General features: G+C 39.4%; 1 protein-coding gene across 7 annotated transcripts in view; it reads right to left on the bottom strand.

Moving 5' to 3' along the window:
- LOC107377079 (sodium/potassium/calcium exchanger 2) overlaps positions 1-23,084 on the bottom strand; it is a 68,785-nt gene that overhangs the window by 3,677 nt on the left and 42,024 nt on the right. For 4 of the 7 annotated variants that reach the window (XM_015946495.3, XM_054747517.2, XM_070547923.1 and 1 more), the window contains 5 exons: positions 15,294-15,392; positions 11,085-11,176; positions 2,496-2,630; positions 554-643; positions 137-303 (listed from right to left, as the gene is read on the bottom strand). In XM_015946495.3, coding sequence (XP_015801981.1) covers positions 137-303; positions 554-643; positions 2,496-2,630; positions 11,085-11,176; positions 15,294-15,392 — 583 coding nt within the window. Of the gene's footprint in view, positions 1-136; positions 304-553; positions 644-2,495; positions 2,631-11,084; positions 11,177-15,293; positions 15,393-20,909; positions 20,961-23,084 lie in introns of all 7 variants that reach the window. The other 3 variants (XM_015946492.3, XM_015946493.3, XM_070547922.1) reach the window with 1 other exon arrangement.

Below are 23,084 nucleotides of genomic sequence, written 5' to 3'. Positions count from 1 at the left end.
TTTTACAAACTAAAGTCCGTACTCAACATAAAACGGATGTTTTAGGGAGAACCATGATTCACACCCTTTCCTCCATGTTTTTGTTTAACATTATTAAAACATTCAGCACAGACTCAGGCCTATTTAGATTGCATACCCAACAGTAATGTCGAAGATGTTGGAGCCCACAGAGCTGGAAACAGCCATATCACCCAGCCCCTTGCGTGCCACTATGACACTGGTGATGAGATCAGGGATGGAGGTTCCAGCTGCTAATATAGTCAGACCCATAATCTCTTCTGTAATCCCAATGGTCTCTCCAACCTGCAAAAAGTAAAAATTTAAAAGTAAGCTCCAGGATAAATAAAACCTAATCGTTTGTTCCAGTTATTTTTAATGTTGCTTCGAAGCTTATTGTTGTGACAAAAATCAGACGAGTTAGTAGTGAGGTGGCTGTAATTACATCTGAGTGGATGGATTATGGATTAAAGCAAATGTCAAGGGTGGGAGAAAAGGCAAAGAATCTTGAATTTGTTTTGGAAGAGGATTATGCTTGCTTAACACTGAGAAGTACCTGGTGAGCCCACCACACCATTAGGTAGGAGAAGGCTGCAATCCAGCAGATGGCACCCAGGAACGTAACGGGGAAAAACTTCTTAGATGTCTGAAAAAGAAGATAAAAATTATGATTTAATTAAATCATAAGTGGCAACCACACTTGACATGTATATGGTTCTGGAAGAGCTGAGAGGGGATACCAAGGACAACATATGGGAGAAGTGAGAAAGGGAAGCTGGTATCACAGTAGATGAATGGGGAAAAAATAAGCTATGCGGTAAACCTTTTTTACACTTATGCATTTTATCACTAAATTCTGGGGATGATGGTTAATGTAACTTGCAGAGATGCAATATTATATTTAATAAAGTCACACAATAAAAATAAACCCCAGCAATTTATAGTGTTCCTCAGAGTTTATGGTCTAAACAAAAAGTCCACATCTTGATATCCTTGCACCTTATCTGAGGGACATGGAACTAGGATTTTAACAGAGAGGAAGAAGATAGGGAGTCTAAGTCTACTTCCGCACCATGGATCCCTGGAAGAACAAAAAAAATGAATGCAAGTCAACGGGACTAAAAATGCTATTTTCTAATCTGCGTTGCCTTATGCCCTGGATCGCACATATGTTGTAATGCAATTTAAATGAAAACTATTGACGGGTGTTTCAACCATGCCAGTCATGTACTTTGAGATTTATTAGCTTGTAAAAGTTTGTAATTAGCATGACTCCAAATTAGAAATCGACACGTCGCATATGTGACGTGACCACACAATCTCCTCCCCCCAAAGTAGTTGCTACTTACCAAATGGCCAGATTTATGGTGGTTCTTTCCTCCTGTGGGAAGTTTGCTGAACTTACAGCCCTTTCCCCTCAGTTTTCTCCATGTCTGGTTCAATGACGTCACTTTCATGAAGCGCAATTGTAGTCCTGGACTTATTTTCACACAAAACCTAAAATACCATTCCCCCTGTTCAAAAATGAGCACGTTTTTGGTATCAAAATGTGTCTTTAAAATTCACGGACATCATATGTGAAATCCATGGCTCAAAACAAGCAAAATTAGAAAATATTGTTTTTAGCCCCATTGACTTGCGTTCATTTATTTGTTCTTCCGGGGACCCGTTGTGAAGAAATGACTTAGGCTCCCTATACTGTAGCAACTGGCTGGAAGCAGAAGGTTTGTCTGAAAAACAATGTTTTTTGAGCCTCTTTACCAGGAAAAAGTTAATCCAAAACCAAAAATGAATAAACATTCTGAGTTGAGTTTAGAATGATTTTTTTCCATTTATTTGCTGTGACAAAGAGCTCCTGTAACCATATTTACAGCACCTCAGTATTTAAAACTTATGACCATTGCAATTTACGGTGCGATTGTGTGACTGGTTATTTGCTTCTATGTGTCTCTATGTACAGGCGACCTGTCCAGGGTATTCCAGACTTTTTCCCAATGACTGCTAGAGTTAGAAACCAGAGTGTGTCGCAGTCCTGTAAGCAGTGAAAATAAAAACTGACTGACTTTTCACTATAAAATACAAATTTGAAGGGAAGCTGTTAAATCAAAATATAATGGATATTTTGAATTTCTCAAAAATTTGGCCCATTTCCACTGTTGGAACCTCCGGGTAATTTTTCGTGGCATGTGGGCGTCTCCATTATATCCCCATTAGACATTTCAAAAACCAACCAAGTACCTGAACACCGAAAGGCCAGCTAGAGTAACTGGGACTTGTGGTTAACTCATGTTGATTGTAGCTAAGAAGGAAATAATATCGACAGACATCACCAAACAACCAGTATTTGTAAAATTGGTAGAGTCGCTGGTGAAGGGGAATGGAAGATAAAAGAAACAGGCAACACTGATGCTACTTTAAAATCAGTTTTCAAACTTCCAACACCTACCAATGTGGCAGAACTCACACGAACACACACACAAAAAAAAAATCTCACACACCGTTTTCCTGACATCAGGCAGAGTTAGCCAAAGGGGCAGGACGATGGGCATGATGAAGAGGTAGGTGAAGCGCTTTCGGTTGGATTCGGGCCAGGACAGGCTCAGAGGCTGGTCCTCCTCTTCTTCATCCTCAGCCTGAAAACAAACACCAAAAACCAACAGAAAATACAGGAAAATGTTAAAGGATATGTAGAAACATTCTGTTTATTTCTGGTCTGAAGGCATCACTCAATGACGCCACAACAGCACGACCATTTGGAGATAAGCAGCAGTTAAACACGAGGCAAACAACCTAATGGGCTGAGTCATGCTTTTTGCATGTACAGAAATGGCTGATAGAAAAATTCACCACAGCCCTTCAGCTCGATAAACGCTCTCATCAGGATGCACCATTCCATAGCAACCATCCCAGGAGAAGGCAGAACTCCTGCAACACGTCAGGAGAAAAACAGACATCTCGGAGGTCTGCCCGAGCTGACAGCAGGACCTGGAAGCCCGTACGTCGTCACTCTGCGGTGACCTTCAGACAGACGAGGCTGATGACTGATTTAGGTGATTGCACTGATCTTGATGTGCTCGGTTTCACAGCCGAAGCTCGGGGGCTCATCAGCGCTGACTGCTGATGTCGGCTTCCCGAGCCGACCCCTGGGGGTCTGACCGGACCTGCTAGTGGAATGCTAAATAAGCCTGGGAGAGTCGGCTTTACCATTAAACACGTTGACAGCTAAATTATATTTTATTTGAGCTCACAGCCGCTAACTCACTTCTTGGTTAAAGCCATGCAGCGACAGATACTTCTGGGAGTGGAAATATGTCCTGGGCCCGTTTGAATCAAATTATTCATGATGATAATGGCCCACAGAGACCGGCAGGGAGCAGGTCCACACACGCACGGCTGATGAGACACATGGGTGACCTAGAACTCTCGCTGTACCCTCATGTGGATGATGTAGAAGCATGGTGTGAAGAAAAAAGCACAATGCAGAGGACATGCACCGGGAAGGATCGTGTACAGTGGAGCATCTTCAATCAGAAGGGCTTAGCATGCCCGTAGAGTGAAGGCAAAATCTTTTCTGAATAAATGGCTTATGCATGAATCATACGTAGCTCTTCCTGCTGTGACAGCTCCAGCTGCTGAGCATCGCCTGGTAACCTTGGTAATCAGAGCTGCTAAACAAAAGGCAGCGCTCGCATCGCTTATGCTCAGCATTCTCATTTCTCCTGCTCTCCATGTCCAGATGGCTACATTGTTGTCTCAGCTGAATTAAACAATACTTTATTATTCCTAGAAGGGGAATTATATTATTAAAGGATAAGCTGTCCAGGAAAAGTGAACAAATACTGTTTCGGAGTCTTGAAAAAAAACATGATGGAAAGTTGGGTTAAGAGAAAGGAGTGGTTGAAATCTACAGGGATTGACATGGATCCATTGGAGAGTTTGTAGCCTGGCAACAGCTAAACCCATAATGCTACATGCAAAGATTTCAAGTGACATCTGTGAACTCACTGTGGTGGAAACCCCAGAGTAGCCTGTCCAATTTGCCTTTTTTAACTTTTCTTTACCTGAGTATGGAGCAAAGTTGTAATCAAGAGGGAGCTATCAAACAAAAGCTGACACGTCTTAGTCAGTTTAGCACACCAACGAAGAAGAAAAAAACGGAATGTTTGCAACTAAAACAAGTGCCAAAGTTACTGATTCCTCACCTGCCTTCTACTTCTGAAAGACTTAAACATTTGAAAAGTCCTTCTGCAAAACTCGCTGTGAGACGTTTACGACAGTCGAGTAGAATTTATGTTAGATACGCCTTTTAAAGATAGAGGGAGCTTTGTGAACTACAAGGGCTCAAGACTGATGAAGAGTTGGGAAATGTTCCTTTTGGGCAGATAAATACTAACCAATTTATTGTATTTTAGGCAATTGCAACCAAACCTTTAATGAAGTAAAAGTAATAATAGTGCAGATAACTGCTGTATCCTGTGTTTACTGTAGGCTAATATGGGGCTAGCTTGAACATTAACTCGGCGTGCATTGAAATAATGTCACCTTAGAGCTAACTGTAGAATAAAAGGGAGGGGAATGAAAATGCATTTATCTTTTGTGTCCATTCATCCATCCATTTTCAGCCACGTATCCAGGATCAGGTCGCAGGAGCAGCAGCCTAAGCAGCAAGGCCCAGATGTCCCTCTCACCAGCCACTTGGGCCAGCTCCTCTGAGGGAATCCTAAGACTCTGGTCAGTCGAGAGACATAGTTCCTCCAGCGTGTCCTGGGTCTTCCTTTAGGTCTCCTCCCGGTTAGACGTGCCTGGAAAACCTCACCAGGGAGGTGTCCAGGAGGCATCGTGACCAGATGCCCGAGCCACCTCAACTGGCTCCTCTCGATGTGGAGGAGCAGCGGGTCTACTCCGAGCCCCTCCCGAATGACCAAGCTTCTCACCCTATCTCTAAGGGAGAGTCCAACCACCCTGCGGAGAAAACTAATTCCGGCCGCTCGTATCCGCGATCTCAGTCTTTCGATCACTACCCAAAGCTCATGACCATAGGTGAGAGTAGGAATGTAGATCAACCAGTAAATCGAGAGCTTCCCCTTCCAGCTCAGCTCTCACTTCACCATGACAGTGCTACATCAAACTATTGTTAGCTCTGTCTGTTGTTTCAGCTTTCCCTGACTGGTATATGGCATGGCTTTCAACTCCTTTCAGACAGGCAGGGGGAGCTGCCGTTCACAGTTCAAATTCTCCTTCTCATATTCTTGATTAGTTCACGTTGCCACAGCATTAAACCAGGTAGGATTCATTTTGCCACCAGAACTACCTTAAGTCACGTATGCAACAGGATGCAAACATCCCTCAGAAGTTCTGGTCCGTACTGACAAGGCAGCATCACACAGTCACATCCATTATGTGAATCTCACATCCCAACTCTTCTAACGTGAACTGAGATCTGGTGACTGTGGAGGTCGTTGGAGTCCAATGAACACATTTTTTTGTTCTAGAAACCAGTAAGAGATGATCTGAGCTTTGTGACATGGTGCTTTATCCATCAGAAGATGGGTCCACTGTGGTCATAAAGAGATAGACATGGTCAGCAACAATACTCAAGTAGGCTGTGGTGTTTAAACCAGGTTCAGGTGGTACTATGGGTCTTGTGGAAGAGGTAGAAGTAGTTGAGATAAAATGAAAGCATACTGTTGAACAAAATACTGTAAAATATCATTATCAACACTTTTCAATTTCCCCTGCTGTTGTTTTCATGGACATGTCGCCTAGATTCTAATGACTATTACCAAACACAAACTTCACCCAGCTATGATTTGCTTTGCATGCTTTGTGAGATTAGGCCTCCCACATAGCTGATGCCCCCCTACTCTAACTTAGTTCTGAAATGCCAGCCCCTCGGGGGCCTTTCCTGCCCCGCGGAGCCTCGGCTGGTAACGCTGCCAACTCTGGCCTTAAAGGCACTGACTTTTATCAGACACCGCAGAGCGCAGAGAGGCGGGGTGACATTAGGCTCATGTTTTTAAGTGTTTTTATTTCTTTTTTACTTTCTTGCTGAAGGTGTTGGCGCTTGTACCTGGAGTGAGAATGAATGCGAGCTCATATGGTTTAAAGACCTGTAAACAAATAAAGAAGCAGAAGCTTTCCTTTTGGTCTGATTTGTAGAAATAAAGAAAATGTTTCTTTTTAGCAGAGATGGAACATGAGATTCAGCTCTCCTGCATTTCCTCGCACTTTTGTTTTTGGATGTTTTCAGAAAGAGCTCTTCTATTTAAATTTCAATCATCTTCAGTGCACTCTTGTGAAATAACGCTAATTTCTTTCACAGTTTTTCTAAAAGTAAAAAAGCTTGCTTTATTTAATTTTTTTTTTTTTTTGCATGAATCGTTTTTAGATCCAGTACTGCAACAGCTGCTGCAGCATTTTTTAACTCAAGCCCCATCTGGATACAAAATTCTCTTATTATTCACTAAGAGGAAACAGGCCTTAAATCCTACGACTAATAAACACATGGCACACATTTCGTTTTCCCCAAATCTCTTAAATTGTCATGGAGCTGATGCTTACCCAGAGTTGCACTGTTTAAAGAAATTGTTGCAGGAGGTTTATGCTACCATAAAAATTCAAAAACGACACTGAAATCAGAAGAAATGAGATACAGAGTGAGACTCACGAACACCAAACCTTTTGATTTACAATGTTTGGGAGGAATCTAACTGTTTGATTCTCTGGAGATTCACCAAGAGACTAGACAAGTACTCTGCGTCAGGTTTTAATTTGCTCCTCGCTCCTTCCCTGCCCCCCTGTGTCGGTTGTTGGTTACCAAGAGAGGAAGAGTGATTAATAGGATGGGGCCTCTGGTGGCGTTTGATGGCGTGAGCTGTTTCCAGCAACTTCCTGGGGGACACAGGCGGCTGCACTGTGGCGCAGATATCTAAAAATAGCAGCAAGCTGAAATAAGACGTGCCAGTAAGCATCCAGGGCTATTGAAGTTTGGAAAAAACAGTTTTACAAATCACATTTGGATTTGCATCACAGACTTTTACATTTTAATTAATTGTTTAATGAATTTAAACCTTATTTTTCTAAAAATAATAATTGCAGAATTGTTATTGATTAGACTTTAAAGGTCAACTTTACTCATATTTTAATACATTTTCAGTGGTCTCTAGTGGGAATGAATGCCTTGTAAGTCGTAATCAGAGGAAACAAAGCTCTGGTGTGCCTGTTTGAGGACAAACAAGTTAGCCAGGTGAGAAAGTGCTAGAAGACAGCAGGATTTGGAGTCTTATTTCCTGATATTAGGAAACCTCACCTCTGATCGACTAACTGCATTGCGACTCTACTGACTCTGTTTGCTCTGCAAAGTTGATGTTTTATCTCCACAAATAACAAAAGCCTAGAGGAGTTTTGCTGTGTGGTGGAGCTGCTAATGCTAATGATTAGCTTCTACTAGCTGAGGCATTCTCTACTGTTTCCAGGATGCTAAACCAACAACAGCCTTCCCCGTCGAAGATGGGTGAGTCCATGAACGTTAAGTGACAGTGTGACGTTGATCAGTGAGGATTTTCTAACCCTAGAATTTCACCATCTATTTTCTATCAGAAGCTAATGCAGGAGATAGGTGTAGGAGACTATTTTCATGTTCAGGCTGCATGCAAAACCCAGAGTGTCCGGTTATAATCAGAAATAATCATTAATAAATTATTTTTCCAGCTAAGTTCACCTTTAATATGTAGAAGGGATCAGGATTTGAATAAAAATGGATATTACTATGGGGGACTAGTTAAATCAAGGTAAACTGAACAAGATTAACCTCTGCCAGTACTTGTATATCACTGTAAATAGTCTTAGTGAAAAGATTTCAATTATATAAGTTAAATGATTTCAAGAATAATTTTATTGCAATTTCCAGCTAAGATTTGGCTAAAGTACATATGGTGTTTTATTCACAAAATCAGAGCTTCGTGTCTCAACACAGTTGTATTTCTATTCAGAATTGGTCTAAATATTTCACTTAGGTCTCGTCTTTAATTTGACCACAACAAACTGACTCTGTGTAATTGAATTTGATTGAGAACCTGATCATATGGGTTTATATTGCAATTGGAACTAATTAGACTGAATGACTGTACAGTGACCAAAGGAGGCATCATCTACCCACTTTTATGCAAGAGTTTTAAACTAAGATGATTTTGAGTTGGGAAATGATGGAGTCACAGCCTTTTTGGTGCAAAGTTAAAAAGAACATTATGCATGATCACAATATCACAAGATCTCACTCACTCTGTTAGCACTCAGAGTACTGGGTGCTGTGTTGTTGTGAATGACATGGCACTACATGGGGTTTCAGCTGAATCGCTGTAAAACCGACTGACTTATATTTATTCTTGTGTCAATAATTAGCTTAATCACATGTAAATGCACATCCAATGGTTCAGAATTTATTTTGGTGAAAGTCATTGTTGACACCCACAGATCATTTTAAAAAATTAGAGTAAAAATCTCACGTTGATCCCAAAGGCCTTTACACAGGACAAGGTTTTTAAATAACACGTGAAGCGGGAATTCTCGCAAAACCACTCGAGGTCAAATGTAACTTTGGAGTGAACAAATATGACTGATGAGCATTGCGGTCACTTTTGCCACCTGACTTTCTGATTGGCTAAATGTTCTTTTTTGTCCTAGTAAACTGAACCAAGACAATCCAATGCTATTTATGACCTCAGAAGCCACAACACCCTTCCGAGCTGACCAAAGCACTCGTAACACACCACACATGACAGGATTATCTGATAAGATTATCTGTAGGGCCATAACAATAATCAGACACATTCTTAAGAATGTTGGAGTAGGAAGATGTAGAGCCCTGCACTGAAGCCCTAGGCCTGGGGGTCAGCCCGGCCCGACGTCCCTAGGGCCGGACTTCGGGCCAACGACTGTGTAATTACCTCGGACATGGGCCGGGCCGGGCGCCTTTATTTTTAATCAAATTCATAAAAAAAAAACTGAAACACTTAAACGCAGCAGCACCTGCCTGCTTCTCACGCACCGGCAACCGTTAGCTCAGTTAAGGTCTGTGTGGTTTATAAATGCGCCTATATAAACGAATTCTCAAACTGCTGATTGAAACATGTGCCCCTATTCTAATATGCCATTTTATGTCCACTTTGATATGTCAGAAGCCATTCGTTTAGTCTCATGAAAACGGCAGCATTCTATTTTTCTGTGAATAAATTCGCTCTGCAGTTAAAAAAAATACAGCATTCATTGCTGGGGTTTTTTTTCTAACTGGAGAGCGCATTTTCAGAGCGGCAGATTAAATTTACAAACGCTATATTAATTGGGGGCGTTTATTTGATCTGCCGCTCTGAAAATGCGCTCTGCAGTTAGAAAATTAGAATGCTGGTTTTTTTCGAATTGCACAAGAGCGCATTTTCAGAGCAGATTAATTTTACAAATGCATCCAATTAATATAGTGTTCGTAAATTTCATCTGCGGCTCGAAAAATACGCTCTGCTAGGAAAAAAAGCTGCATTGATGCTGTTTTTCGTTCTTTTTTTTTTTTTTTTTTTTACTGCAGAACGCTCCCCACAGATAATTAGAATGCTGAGCATTCTATCATGCTAAAACATTATGAAAGGTTAAAAAAAAAATCAGACTCGGGCTCGGGTCAGGCCAGAGAATCCTGAAAACCTTTTCGGACCGGGTCGGGCAGGGGCTACACCCCCTCGGGCCGGCTCAGATTTTAGGCCCGTGCAGGGCTCTAGGAAGATGGGGTCAAAAATCTGTGTGATTATCCTGCCGTGCAAATCCTGTCCAAGTTCTCAGATTACATGATGAGAATAACTCATAGCTACTACAGCACCAAATTTTAGCGCAAATCTGGAAAACTGACATTATTAACCATTTTGTGATTTCTAAGTTCTGATGGCCATCTTGAATTTAGCTGACGCCAAAGAGTAAAAAAGTTACTTTCTTGGAGTTTCCCTAAAATCCATTCAGTAGCTCATCAAATGTTTTTAAACAGTCAGAAAGGATTGATTTAATGGTTAAGGCCAACGCTTAAAGACTGATCTACAATTAGAGAGATGGGGATTGTTTGGTGGCCATCTTGAATTTGGCTTCCCACAAATTTAATCAGTGATGTGTCTTTATCCAGTGATTACTTCCCGAAATTTGATGAGATATTTTGATTAAACACACTCATGAAGAAAAGTGGAATTGCCACCGTTCCCGCCTTTTTGGCAGCAGGCAATAACAAACATAAATTAATCTGTTTATTTATGTTTTATTTTAGTTTTAGGCATCAATATGACTTGACTGGCAGACAAGAAGAGATCAGTTCCTCTAAAGTTCAGAAAAGAATCTCTTAGATTTTCACTTTGGGACTGATCAGTAAGACAAATCACCAAGAACATGAGTTTAAAACATCACGATTAATTGTCAGATGTTTTTGACTCTAAAACTCCAACCAAATTATGTGTTCTTGTGCAAAAACAAATCCAAATTTAAAATACCAAAATAAAAAGTTTCTTCCAGTCTATCTGGGCCACTGCCATGTGAAGGGTGAAACTCCAGCAGGAAGACTCACTCAGTCGACACATCCTCTGTCTGTTCTCCTCTAAACACTCCACTTTGATTCTCGGCCCGTTCGTGCCAGGACCGTCTGCTTGCCTGGTGGGTTGCTGCGTCCCGCTGCCATCATCAACGCCAGCACAACTGCTGCAGGTGCTATTCTGAGACTCTTGGAGGCTGGCCGTTAGTCAGAGTCCGCGTTCACATGCGTTTGTGTAAGAAGGCATTAATTTCCAGCGCCCAGCAGAGGTGAGCAGCAGGTGAGTGAGGAGTGTGATTATAGAGCTCTGTTGGAAGGAGCGGGACTTTGGCAGGTCTGGCTGCAGATGGAGGAACTCACTTGAGTGCATGCTGGGAAATGAGCAGCAGCAGTGGCCCTTCTGCTGTAAACTGTGCAACCTTTGCTTCAGTCAAGACAGATACACATGGTAGGCATGAAATATTTCACAACCTTTTAGTTGTGTTATCTTTGTAGCAATGTTTAATGAAGTTGTAGTTTGCACGGGTTTTCTCACCGTTTCCCCTTCCTGTCCTGCGGTTCCGTTCATGGGCGGGGTCACTTCCACTTCCACGCAGGAGCTGTTGGGCAGGTTCTTATCTGTGGGCGCTGTCATGAATAAATAAAAGGAGAAGCATTTACAGAACCCATCTATGAAGAAAGACTGCCTAAAACATGTCTCTGCTCAGCTGCATGTCTTATTCAGCATTCGTCACTGTTCACTCATGAAGGCTAAGGCTTGGTAGGAATCTTGTCATGGCAGTGAGTCATTTTCCCAACAACTGCAGGATAGGACTTTGGTTTTGACAAAGAGCTTGGGTTCATGTTTGTGTATTCAGTATTTTTAAATGGTTTGAGTTAACCCTCTCAGGCTCAAAATAAGTTTTGATAAAAAAAACGAACAAGGGGTACTTCTGAGTAAAAAAAATGCTCATGAAATACGTATGTGGAGTAACCAGGTAGGTAGGTTTTAACAGTTTCAAACCTGCAAGGCCTGCCTCCAGAGGGTTAAATATGTGTTTGGCTATTTTGGTAATTTACTGCAAACAAGGTTTGTCTCAAGCTTATCTGAAGGGTTCAGAACAGATCACAGCATTTTTCATTCAATCCTGCTACAGAAAAAAGCTAGCTAGCATGCTAGAAGGTGCTGGATTACCTCTCCCCTGGTTCTCACTCCCTCATTCACACTCACTCACTGTTGGTTTATGTAGAGCTGAAATCCTACCTGTAACTGCTGGAGTAAAATATGTATATTTGTTCTCATGTTATATGATTTCTTATCATCAAAACGGAAAATCTAATTCAATTTGTATCTCATCAGTGTCACCTACTGGTGGAACACGGTATTGCACTGTTAAATGCACTAATGGCTGTTGGCGACCATAAAGTCAAACTGGAAAATAAACTAAGGTCAAAATAAAAAGTGAATCAGGACAATGAAGGATAACCATAGTTTTGATTTGAAAATAAATAAATCAACAGGATAACCTTCCATAACCTTTGACTTGGAAAGTTTGCAATTTTCCACTTTGAAATCCAACATGATGACTTTGTGATCAGTGCTAACATCGTGAGTAATAAACTATTTGTTCTTTTGCCTGTTAGCACATCAACATGTCAGCTTTACAGATAGAGCCACTGTGTCTAAAATGCAAAGTCATACAGCTGTTAGCTTGTATTGCTAATGATACATTCATCGATTAGTAAACCAAGTGTCATTCCTAATAGTTGATTTGCATCTGGAACACATTTAAACTGGATGTGGAGGTCTTCCTAAATCCAGAACCTTTTGAGCCAAACCGACTGCTGCATTCTTCAATGGAAAACAACGTTTAGCAGGAATTCCTTACATGACTGAAGACAGTAAAATGTTTTCTAAAAAGAATTCCAGTTTGCTAAAACTAATGACTCTTAACCAGATATCGTAATTATTATCCCAACACATTACCCGAGGCCTCATTTATAAAATGTTGCATAGAGTTCCTACTAAAACCCTGCTAAAGCTCAGCAACAGCACTTGTTACACAAACTAATGCAGATTCTGCCTAATAAATCACACCTGTCCTAGAAAGATGCTCAGGTGTTTCTGGATCACATCCCACCTCCTACACACACCACAAAAGGACAATGTTATGAATATTGTGCATATACAAAGGCCTGCTTATCTACAACATGTCATGGGTAATCATGATAACCAAGTTGGAAATCTATGCTTTGCATGACAGACGCATGGAAAACATTTTGTATTCCCTTCGAGAGGCACCTCACTGCTGCAGCAGAGTTATCAGTGAATAACAATAATTTAAATAAAACATTTCAAGAAGTGGTCAGATGGAGCCTAAGATGGCAATAATCACTGATACTATCAATAAAAGCAGTGCTATGATGAGCAGGGAGGGATTGCACCCAATGAGATGCACCTCCGCTCGCGGCAATGTTGTTCTACTTTATAGTTTTATGAAGTTTTTGTGCATCAAACAATGAATGCACCTATAAATTTGAAGACATTTCAAAATAATAATATTTTAAGAAAAAAGATGGGGGTACTGATTGTTGTATTTGTGTGTACGCGAGGGTTTATAAATCTGAAAATGTGCCCTAAATTGAACATTTCACCATCTCAACAACTCCAAATACTATTATGCCAGGTTCAGTATTTACTTAAAGTTGCACATTTTTCCATCACATATTTCTATATAAATTACAAAGTGTGTATGGAAAGTCACTTACACCGTTTTCAGATCCCATTTTGTGCATAAGCAAGCATTATAAATGAGGCTCCTGATTGGTTAAATGTTGGAAGATTATCTAAAATAAGAATCTAATCTTATGGTTTACATGGTACAATACTCTAACAGCACTGTTTATCATTAAAGATGTTTAAGACTTAGCATATTAGATACCTGACTTCTAATCATCCATTTTGATTAAGAGGGTAATATGTTAATGTTTCTTGTTAGCATAATTTTGCCTTTTGATGCTCGTCGACATCGTGCTTTGATTCTCCTGCAGCCATGAAAGTGCTTCCTTTAGCCTGTTTACTCTTTGGTCTGGTACGCTTTGAAAGGAAAAAGCACACAAATTACACTTGGCAGTGACTGTGATTGATATAAGCACCGCTTGAAGACAACACTCGCAATCAATTTGGCTGTCCTTGGTAATGTCACGCTTGTTTAACGTTGAGTGGGATGCTCATTAATCATTTCAGAGGGGATATCTTAGCAATTAATGTAAGTTATCTAAAGTTGATGCACATTAGAAAGCAGCAGATTTTTGTAGAATGGCTACTGATCCATCTAGTTTCCATTTTTAGCTGCTGATAGTTGGAAATGGAATGTTGAGATGTAGAGAATATGAAATGAGATATTTTCACCAATGACTGTATAAATAATGGACAAACCCTCCGCACCAAACTGTAGGTTTCTGAAGAGCTGACTTGAAGCCCAATGGCCGCCTCCCACCACCATCAATTTGGCCATGTTAAGTATCTCGTCACTCCCAGAAAATGCAAAAACTGGAGCTGAGAGTGGAGTTGTGAGGGTGGGGGCAAATGATTGACAACCAACAAACTCTGAGCTAATGTAACTACCAGCTAACTAAAGCTAACAAAGGTTGGCGGGCGCTTTTAGCCAGAAAACCATGGTGGAGTGACTCTACTATCCTCTGCCCTCTAGGATGTAACATTTTTAATGTGAGACTGAGGTGGCGCAAGTGCTGACGTTTCATCGGCTACCTGTTGGACACACCCTTGTTTATTCATAATTCAAGCTTTAATCATATCTAAACGGATGAGTTACAAAAACGTTCAATCCCCTCAGAGTTGTCATGATGGTAAACTTGACCTATTAAACTTAAAATGTTTTAATAGTTAAACAGTGAACCACATTGTTAACACGCATTTCTGCTGTGAAGGTAACACTTTTACCATGGGAGTCAATGGAAACTTGCTTGTTTCTTCTCCTAGAAGTTAATTTAATTCAGATCTCTCAGTCAATTATAAAGGAGAAGGTCAGCAAACAAATAAACAAATTCTGCCAAAGTCCAACCTTTGGCTATGCAAGAACGGGCTGCCATTAGTTAGGATATGTGCCAGAAGTTGATTGACACCATGCCAGGATGAATTACAGGTCTTTGCAGGTCTTTGACTCTTTGCATAAACACAATGCAAGTTTCAATAAAACCTTATAAAACATCTGAGATGTTTGTAATTATCCTTCATTGCCATAATCATCCTGAATCACTACCTTTCTGTTGACCTGAAACCCGTTGTCAGTGACACAAAACGTGACACAAAGGTTTGCATAAAGAAAGCTGAACCCTTTATAAACATATCCATGTGTATTTATGACACGCTAAAACATTTCCAGTTGTATTCACAAAAATCGCCACTCCTAATAACTATACATAGGGAAATACCACCAAAGTAACTGAAACGTGGCCTTGCTGTTGGCTGCAGTATTAGGCCCCACCTCCGTGATATAAACACATGGAAGTGTCCTGACAAAAATGTAAAAGTACACCTTAGATAATGTTTTCTACTCCTGACTCATGTATTTCTTACCTTTCTGCTGTATGTTGAAATATTAATTCATGTTCTCCAATTAGTTATAGTTAGTTATTTGATCCTAAAAAACACCATAATTCACATTTAGGTGCTCATGCTTCACCTTTAGATTTTCTGTATGCACACAAGAAAGATCTGAATATTCTCATTTAGGTGTCTTACCTGAACGGCTTGCCACTCCATTGGCCTTCTCACTATCCTCCACCTGGCATTTCTTTTTGGCAATCTTGTGAAGAATGGATGCCTTCTCTCGAAATTTACCTGGAAATGAAAATAAGCAAAGATAGAGGGCACAGGCATTAAATGTGGAGCAAGGCAATCCTTTTGGCCTCATCATGGCAAGAGCCCTTGTCTATTACCTTTGACCCCTGACGGGTCACGTTTGAAAAGAACTGTACAAAAAGCTTCACGCAACATCGAGTGACTATGACATATCATATACTGATGATCCTGCAGTGTCCTTGTCCTCAGTGAGGACAATGTTCTCCAATGGAGGTCAGATTCAGTCTTGTTCAGTATTCATTTTCAAATCAGGAACTCAACTCAGATATTCAACCATTTTGACACTGTTGACCTGCTACTGGATAGGCTGAGAGACTGGATAGGCCTACCAGGAACTGCTCTGGAGTGGTTCTTCTCATATCTGTCTGAGTGTTCCTTCTCTGTGGCCTTCTCCAAGTTTCAGTCCTCCACCACCTCCCTCACTCATGGTGTCCCACAAGGTTCTGTGCTGGAGCTTCTACTCTTCCTCTTCTATCTGATTCCTCTTCAGCACATCCTGAGCTCCTTTCAAGGAATCTCCTACCATCTTTACGCAGATAACATCCAACTGTACATCTACTTTAAGTTTCATGAGATGTCTAAGCTTGTTCAATCTGGTTTTGGTGTGACCTTCATCACCCTCTCCTTGTTCTGCTCTCCCTACCTATTTCACCTTCCTCAGGATCCACTGATTTCCCTCTTTCCTATTCACTCTCTCTCTCTTCCTTTACATTTTAATCACAATTGTCTATTTTTAAATATATTTTAATCATTTTCTAAATTATTTTTTATATTTTTACATTTTTTTGTTTTTGTGAAGTGCCTCGTAATTTTTATTTTGAGAGGCACTATAGAAATGATATTTTCTTCTTCTTTCTTCTTTTAAGCAGATGCTGTTACACACCTGCTTAGACTCTATTAAAACCTGGATGGCTGGAAGCTTTCTTCAGCTGAATGCAGATAAGACTGAGATCCTCATCTGTGCCCCAGACAAGCTGGTTCCCAAAGTCAGAGACTCTCTTGGTCAGCTTGCTTCACACCAAACCTTCTGTCAGGAATCTTGGCGTGACCTTTGACCCAGCTCTCACCCTGGATTCTCATGTCAGTTCTCTTGTTCGCTCTTCCTTCTTCCATCTCAGGAACATTGCTAAGCTGAGTCCCGTTCTGTCCCGCTCTGAACTTGAGACAGTTATCCACATCTTCATCTCCTCACGCTTAGACTACTGTAACTCTCTTTTCACGTGTTTGAGCAGAACCTCCCTGAACCGTCTACAGGTGGTTCAGAATGCCTGTGCTCGGCTTCTGACCAAGTCCTCCAAACACACCCACATCACCCCGCTTCTCCTCCAGCTTCACTGGCTGCCAGTCAACTTCAGGGTTCATTTCAAGATCCTGGTTCTGGTCTATAGGTCCTTACATGGACAAGCACCTTCTTACATTGGTGATCTTCTTAGTCCCTACACCCCCAGCAGGTCCCTGAGGTCCAGTGACCAAAGCCTACTGGTTGTGCAGCACCAGGCTAAAGACCAAAGGTGACAGATCATTTGCCCCCAGACTCTGGAACTCTCTCCCCTGAGCCTGAGATCAGTGGACTTTTTTCTGTCAGTTTTGAAATAGTGATTACACTTTTCTTTTTCCTATTTATTCGTATTCCCTTTTTTTCCTATTTTTCATCATGATCCTTTAAACCATTTTCTATTTTCATTTTTTATTTTTATCGTTCTTGTGAAGCATCTCATGATTTTTATCTTGAGAGGTGCTATGTAAAAAAGGTTTCTTCTACTTCATTCTAATCAGAAGTCTGTAGGAGTGAACATTTAAATTTTTAAAAAAGTTGGAGTAATCAACTTGATGTATTTAATCTGTCATGTATTGATATTTAAGTCAATTAAATGTCTGTACATGCCAGTCTGTCTCTTCTGCCTATATACCAAACCACCCTATTGAAATCAATGGAAAAGATTTTTTTTTTTCGTTTTAACTTTAGGAGGGCATGGCTGATTTGTTGGTATTTGACACAGTACTGCGTCAATGTATGCTCCACCCAACCATGTCGACACTGTCTGTGACCTTCTAGCGAAATCATTAATAACCCCCAACCAACTGGCTGCTTCGTTCACTTTTCCTCTTCCTCGTTATGCGTCACTTCTCTCCTTCTTTCTCGTCACTCATCCATCTTTCCTTCACCTTGTCTTTTCACTATTTGGGAACACACAACCCCTCCCTGGCTGCTTCTCCCCATCTCATGTGAACAACACACACACGGCACACCAGACATCGTCACACATCCGCCTGCCTCAACATCACTCACCTTAGGCAGTAGTTCTCACTTGGCTGAGTGTGTATTTGTGAAATTTTGCATGCAGAGATCATCAACACGCCTCAACTACGGGTGTTCGGAGGCAGTTATTTAACGCTTTAACCCCCACCGTTCTCTGGCATGCGGTGTAAGATGTAACTATGAACTTTCAGTGGAAAATATTCCACTAAGGATTAAGGGTTGCCATTTGTAAAGTCAAACAGCCATAATTTAACAGCAGTATTTTGGTTTATTTGGCCAATCATGAGAAAAAAATGGGAGTCATGCTTTCAGTATATGCTATTCATACATTTATAAATGTTAAAATTCCCAACAAAATATTAGCGAGCTAAATATTTAGGTCACCTTTTTAATTTGTAAAATAAGTATTTAATTTACTTAACAAAATATTTAGCACCAAATAAAATATTTATTTTCCTAAATAAATATTTTGGTCCCAGCTAAAAATTTAATTTGGAGCTAAACATTTTGTTTGCAAAATCAATATTAAAAAAAAAGAAGAAAACACCTAAATATTTATTTAGGAAAATATACATTTAATTTGGAGCTTAATATTTAGATAGTAAACTAAAACTAATTTAGTAAGCAAAATATTTAGGTCAGCCCTAAATATTTAGTTTGTAAAATAAATATTTAATTTACTTAACTAGATATTAATTTGGACCTAAATACTTAGCTTGTAAACTAAATATTTAGCTCCAATTTAAATAATTAGGGAATAAATTAAATATTTATTTAGCAAGCTAAACGTTTAATTTAGAGTTTAATACTTATTTTACAAAATAAACATTTAGATCTGACCTAGTTATTTAGTTGATAAAATAATTATTTAACTCTAAATGAAATATTTGATTTAGAAAAATGAACTCCTGTATTGTTTTCTCTTACAATAAGCTAAATAACTAAAAAAAATATTGCTCTTAAGTTACTATTTGACTTTATAAATGGTACCCCGTAAAAAATGGCTTATGAAGCAAAGGCGCCAACCGAGAACTTTTTTCAGTCTAAAAAAAACACAAAACAGCCACAAAAGTTACAGTTTTACTGTCTGCAACTTTGCAATTTGTGGATATTTTGTATTTCGTTGCTGTGAGACTCCTTCTGACACATTCTTTACTCCGTTTAATCTTTCAGTGTATTTTTACAACCGAGTGTCTCTTTATAACCATAGAGTATCGATTTGAGGTTATTTTTCTGAATTGGTTTAGGGACACATTTAGCTTTTGGTTTTGGGATGGCTTTGGGTGAGATTCCTCTGGATCCTATAGGTCCAAGGTACAGTCACAAAAATCTTCAAAGGCAGAAAAAAAGTATTTACAAGAGAAAATGGAAGTTTACTTTTATGAAAGGCATTATCACGAATTAGAATAAATTCCCAAAAATAAAGAACACACACATACTGTGTTTAAAAATGTATTTCTAAAGCACAAGCCTTTCTTTTTGAACTTTGGTTGCCTTTCAAAAATATTTTTCTTTCTATTCTTTTGGGAAAAAATGTATTTGAAAAGGTAGAGGACAAAATAAATTGTACCACAAATTTGTATTTGCTGCAGATAAACAGCATGGCAAACAGCAGTCTGGCAAAGACTAACAACAGGACCTAAGAGAGGAATCAGTTGTGAGCTAAAACCATTGATGGTTCTAGGGGTGGGGCCATAGAGGCATTTGCCCCTGCTAAAATCTGATTGGCCCCCCGAAGTGTCCTTGTCCTGTCACTCATTAGTTCCTTGTGTGATGATCAAATTATAGGTGGGTGGAATTACAAGTCCAAACACTAGTGGTGTTAATGAGTCAAATAGAAATTTCCTATTTGAAATCTTGAGTAAGGATGTTGGACCAATAAATATTGGGGCCCCTTGGTGGATCCATACTCCAAAAAATCTTATATCCGCCACTGCAGTAGCCAAATCGCTGATATTAGATAAATGCTTTATAGATTTAACTAAAGAGATTAGAACCAATTTTACTGTTTGTGACAGAAGGCTAAAATCACTTACTAGCTAACTGATGCTTTTCTTGTTGATTCAACTGAAGAAATATCAACAGCATGTGAACAGATGAAGATGATGAAATAATAATAATAATAATAATAATAATAATAATAATAATAATAATAATAATAAAATACTTCAACAACATTTGTTTACATTGAACAATGTGTGTAAAATAAAGTAACCCACTTTGTGTATACTTGCAAAAAAAACACATGGGCGTATGTGAAACTCATGCATGTGAAATTTAACATGTGAGAACATGTTAACAATCATGAGGCATGTGAAAAACATGTGACCTTCTGTATTTTGCACACATTTGCATTGTGAATTTCCATGATAACAGTGTGAAACCTATGTTCACATGTGAAGCCCTTGGGATAACATGGAAACCATATGTTTGCGCGTGACAATACCAGGTATCGAATGTGTAAACATGTCGACACGTGTCCTTGATTTTCCTGGAAATGTAATTTACATAACTTACTTATGTTAAAATCTAAGTCCGACACGGGACAGTTTATGTTTGGCCTCCAACAAACTTGAGTCTAGTATTTTCCTGCACCCCGCCCTGTTTCTAGCGCAGCTCTGCCTTTTACGTAATCATCGGGTGGATGAGTCACTCAGCAATGTACGTCTCAGGTGTGTTCACCCGCTGCTGGTGTAAGTGAAACCTCCAAGCGAGCGTTGAGGCATGGATGATGCATTTCTCAGCAGCGCAGATGGGTTACAGGAACAAACGTACAAAAATAGAGCAACTGGAAAAAAAATTAATTAAAATCTGTTCTATACGTTTACGTGCATGTGGCTTCACCATCCTGCTTATTAAATGTATTAGTACATTCAGCACCATATGACGTCGGTTCGCTAGTGTTGCTGAAACTGTGTTAAAAATACAAAAAAGCACCACACAGTAACACAATAATTGTACACACATTATTCAGGCAAAAATAAATTAGATCTAAAAATAAAAATGAGACTTTAAATAATAAAAAAGAATGGCATGGTTTCCATGATTTGCACTTATGTCAGTGAAATCTCAAAGAGGCTGTCAAACTGAAAAGCAAAAGGTGTCACAAGAGAGAAAAAAAAGGAAGAAGGAAGGCGGAGGGAGGTACTGCTGCACTATGAGGATGAAAAGAATGAGTAAGAAGGAGGACAGAAGTCAAATCATGTCATGAAAGAAGTGAAAATGTTCAGGCTTACCTTCCTCAGTCATTGAGTGATAATATTTTAGTTTCCCATAAGTCCCAAGCTCTACAACATCACAGCAAGAGACAAGGGTAAGGCACCGGACACACAAAGAAAGGAAAAGAGTGAACATGACACAAGACAGATCCGCTGTACATCTCACACTGTGCAAACACACTTTACATGCGCGAACACACACTTGCACAAGGATACACAAAATCTCTTTGTCATCACTGCATAAGTGCAAATAAAACACATTAAAGTCACAGTAACTCATAAATAGTTGTAGAAGATTTGCAAAAATAAAACACACAAGTTGTACAAAGGGACGTTAAAAATACCACCTTAAAAACAATATACAGAAATGATGTTGTTAAAAATACTCAGAAAATAAATAGGTCATGATGCAACAAAAAGATGAGTCCCTCTCTCCTCTGGGCACGGGCTTTAAAAAAAAAACTAAGAAAAAAATATCTGTGTAAATCAGCCTTTAATTTAAAAAACACAACCCCAACAATTAATCTGATTCCCTTACTGAGGCGCTAGCTCGCTCCTTTGGTCAGCACATCTGCACGATGATGAATTAGCCGGGAATTCAAATCTGCAGCAACAGCTTAACATCAAGCTGCAGAGCACAGACTTCTGCCTCCCACGCTGCTCTTTTCCTTAGAAAAGCAGTTTAACAGCTTGGAGCTCTTCTGTTTAAACTAAAAATACGTTAAATTTTCTCCAGCAGCCGCTTGTGGTTGTATAATAATTCAGCTGCGACAAATAAGATTATAAACTCCTGGCTGAACACATCTGTTTAGTCTGAAAATCACTAAACAGACAGACACTAGCAACAGTCTTTTCAATTAACAGACATTTAAAAGGCTCTTTGCAGATTTGCTTGTTTTTAGCATTCCCTTGTGTCCGTTAATAATTCACTGTGGTTAATCCGAAAATGAAACCCATCTCCTTGAGGCGCGTTCATCATTTTAACACCTTAATCTAACAGCTGAAACGTCTCTCCAGCCTTCATTAGTGTCTGCAGGAGTGAGTCATCACAAATCAGCTGTGCTGATTACCTAAAACATGTGGTGTTTTCCACTCCACCTCACAGCTGCCCCCACCAGCAGGAACAGGACCAACACTCTGAAGTTGCAAATGCTGTATTGTGGCCACAGAGTGCAGTGGGGTGTGAATGACCTTGCAGTAACCCTGCCAGGGTCATTTTAGCACATACAGGCTCAAGAAAATTATTTAAACATATTAAAAAGTTACATACTATCCCTTTAATTACCAAATTTAACATGCAAATTTTGATTCTGATCTTTTGAAGCATTTTCCTGTCAGACAAGTTATGAACAAACATATTTAACATGTTGCAAAGATGAAGCTCTTTTAATGGTTCTAGATTATAGACTAAAGACAGACAAGATAACAGCTAGCTACTCTAAATGCAAAATTACTTTCTGCCATTTTTAAATAATTATAATCACAAAAATATCCAAGTGGTTCATATTAATGTCATTTTCTAAGCCTTTTGTTCACCATCAGTACATGCTAAATTAGAAGTGCCACAGCTAGCTATCTCTACCACTATCGTCTGCTGCAAATAACCATATAATTCAAATAACTGAGTGACTTGGAATTTAAAGATTTGTTTACAAAATATAGCCTACCTATGTACATATACTATCCACAGTGCATTGTGGGAATATCTGCCATATTGTCCAAGATGCAATTTATTTTAGCAGAGCACTAAAAAGCTGTTAGAAAACTAATAAATGAATTATACATTATAAAAGACCTACAATGGAACATATCATACTAAATTATACAAGTCATAAATCATTTAACTCTTCTCACTGATCAAAATTTAACAACTTCATTATTTATTTTGAAGAATTTTCAGGATTTCTAATCACTGAATTGAGTAAACTCTACAGCCGGTTTTGGATTTAACAGACAGTTAATGAATAAATAATGATTCATTTAAATAAACAGTATCAATAAATTAAAGAAATATCCAAAGAAACTGTCGCTGAAACTGTTTTACCCTGGTGGACTATGAATATTTAAATCTATAAATAGCTGATTTCTATCTCCATCCAATGAGACACTGTAGCATTGATTTGGATATGATTCCACAATGCCTCCATGCAAAGTACTTGGAAGAGTTTGTTGTTGTTAACATTGAAGAAGCAC

This window comes from Nothobranchius furzeri, chromosome 2, assembly GCF_043380555.1.
Source record: "Nothobranchius furzeri strain GRZ-AD chromosome 2, NfurGRZ-RIMD1, whole genome shotgun sequence".
NCBI lineage: Eukaryota > Metazoa > Chordata > Actinopteri > Cyprinodontiformes > Nothobranchiidae > Nothobranchius > Nothobranchius furzeri.
The sequence above is the reverse complement of the archived record's forward strand: the minus strand, read 5'-3'. Positions and strand labels throughout refer to the sequence as shown.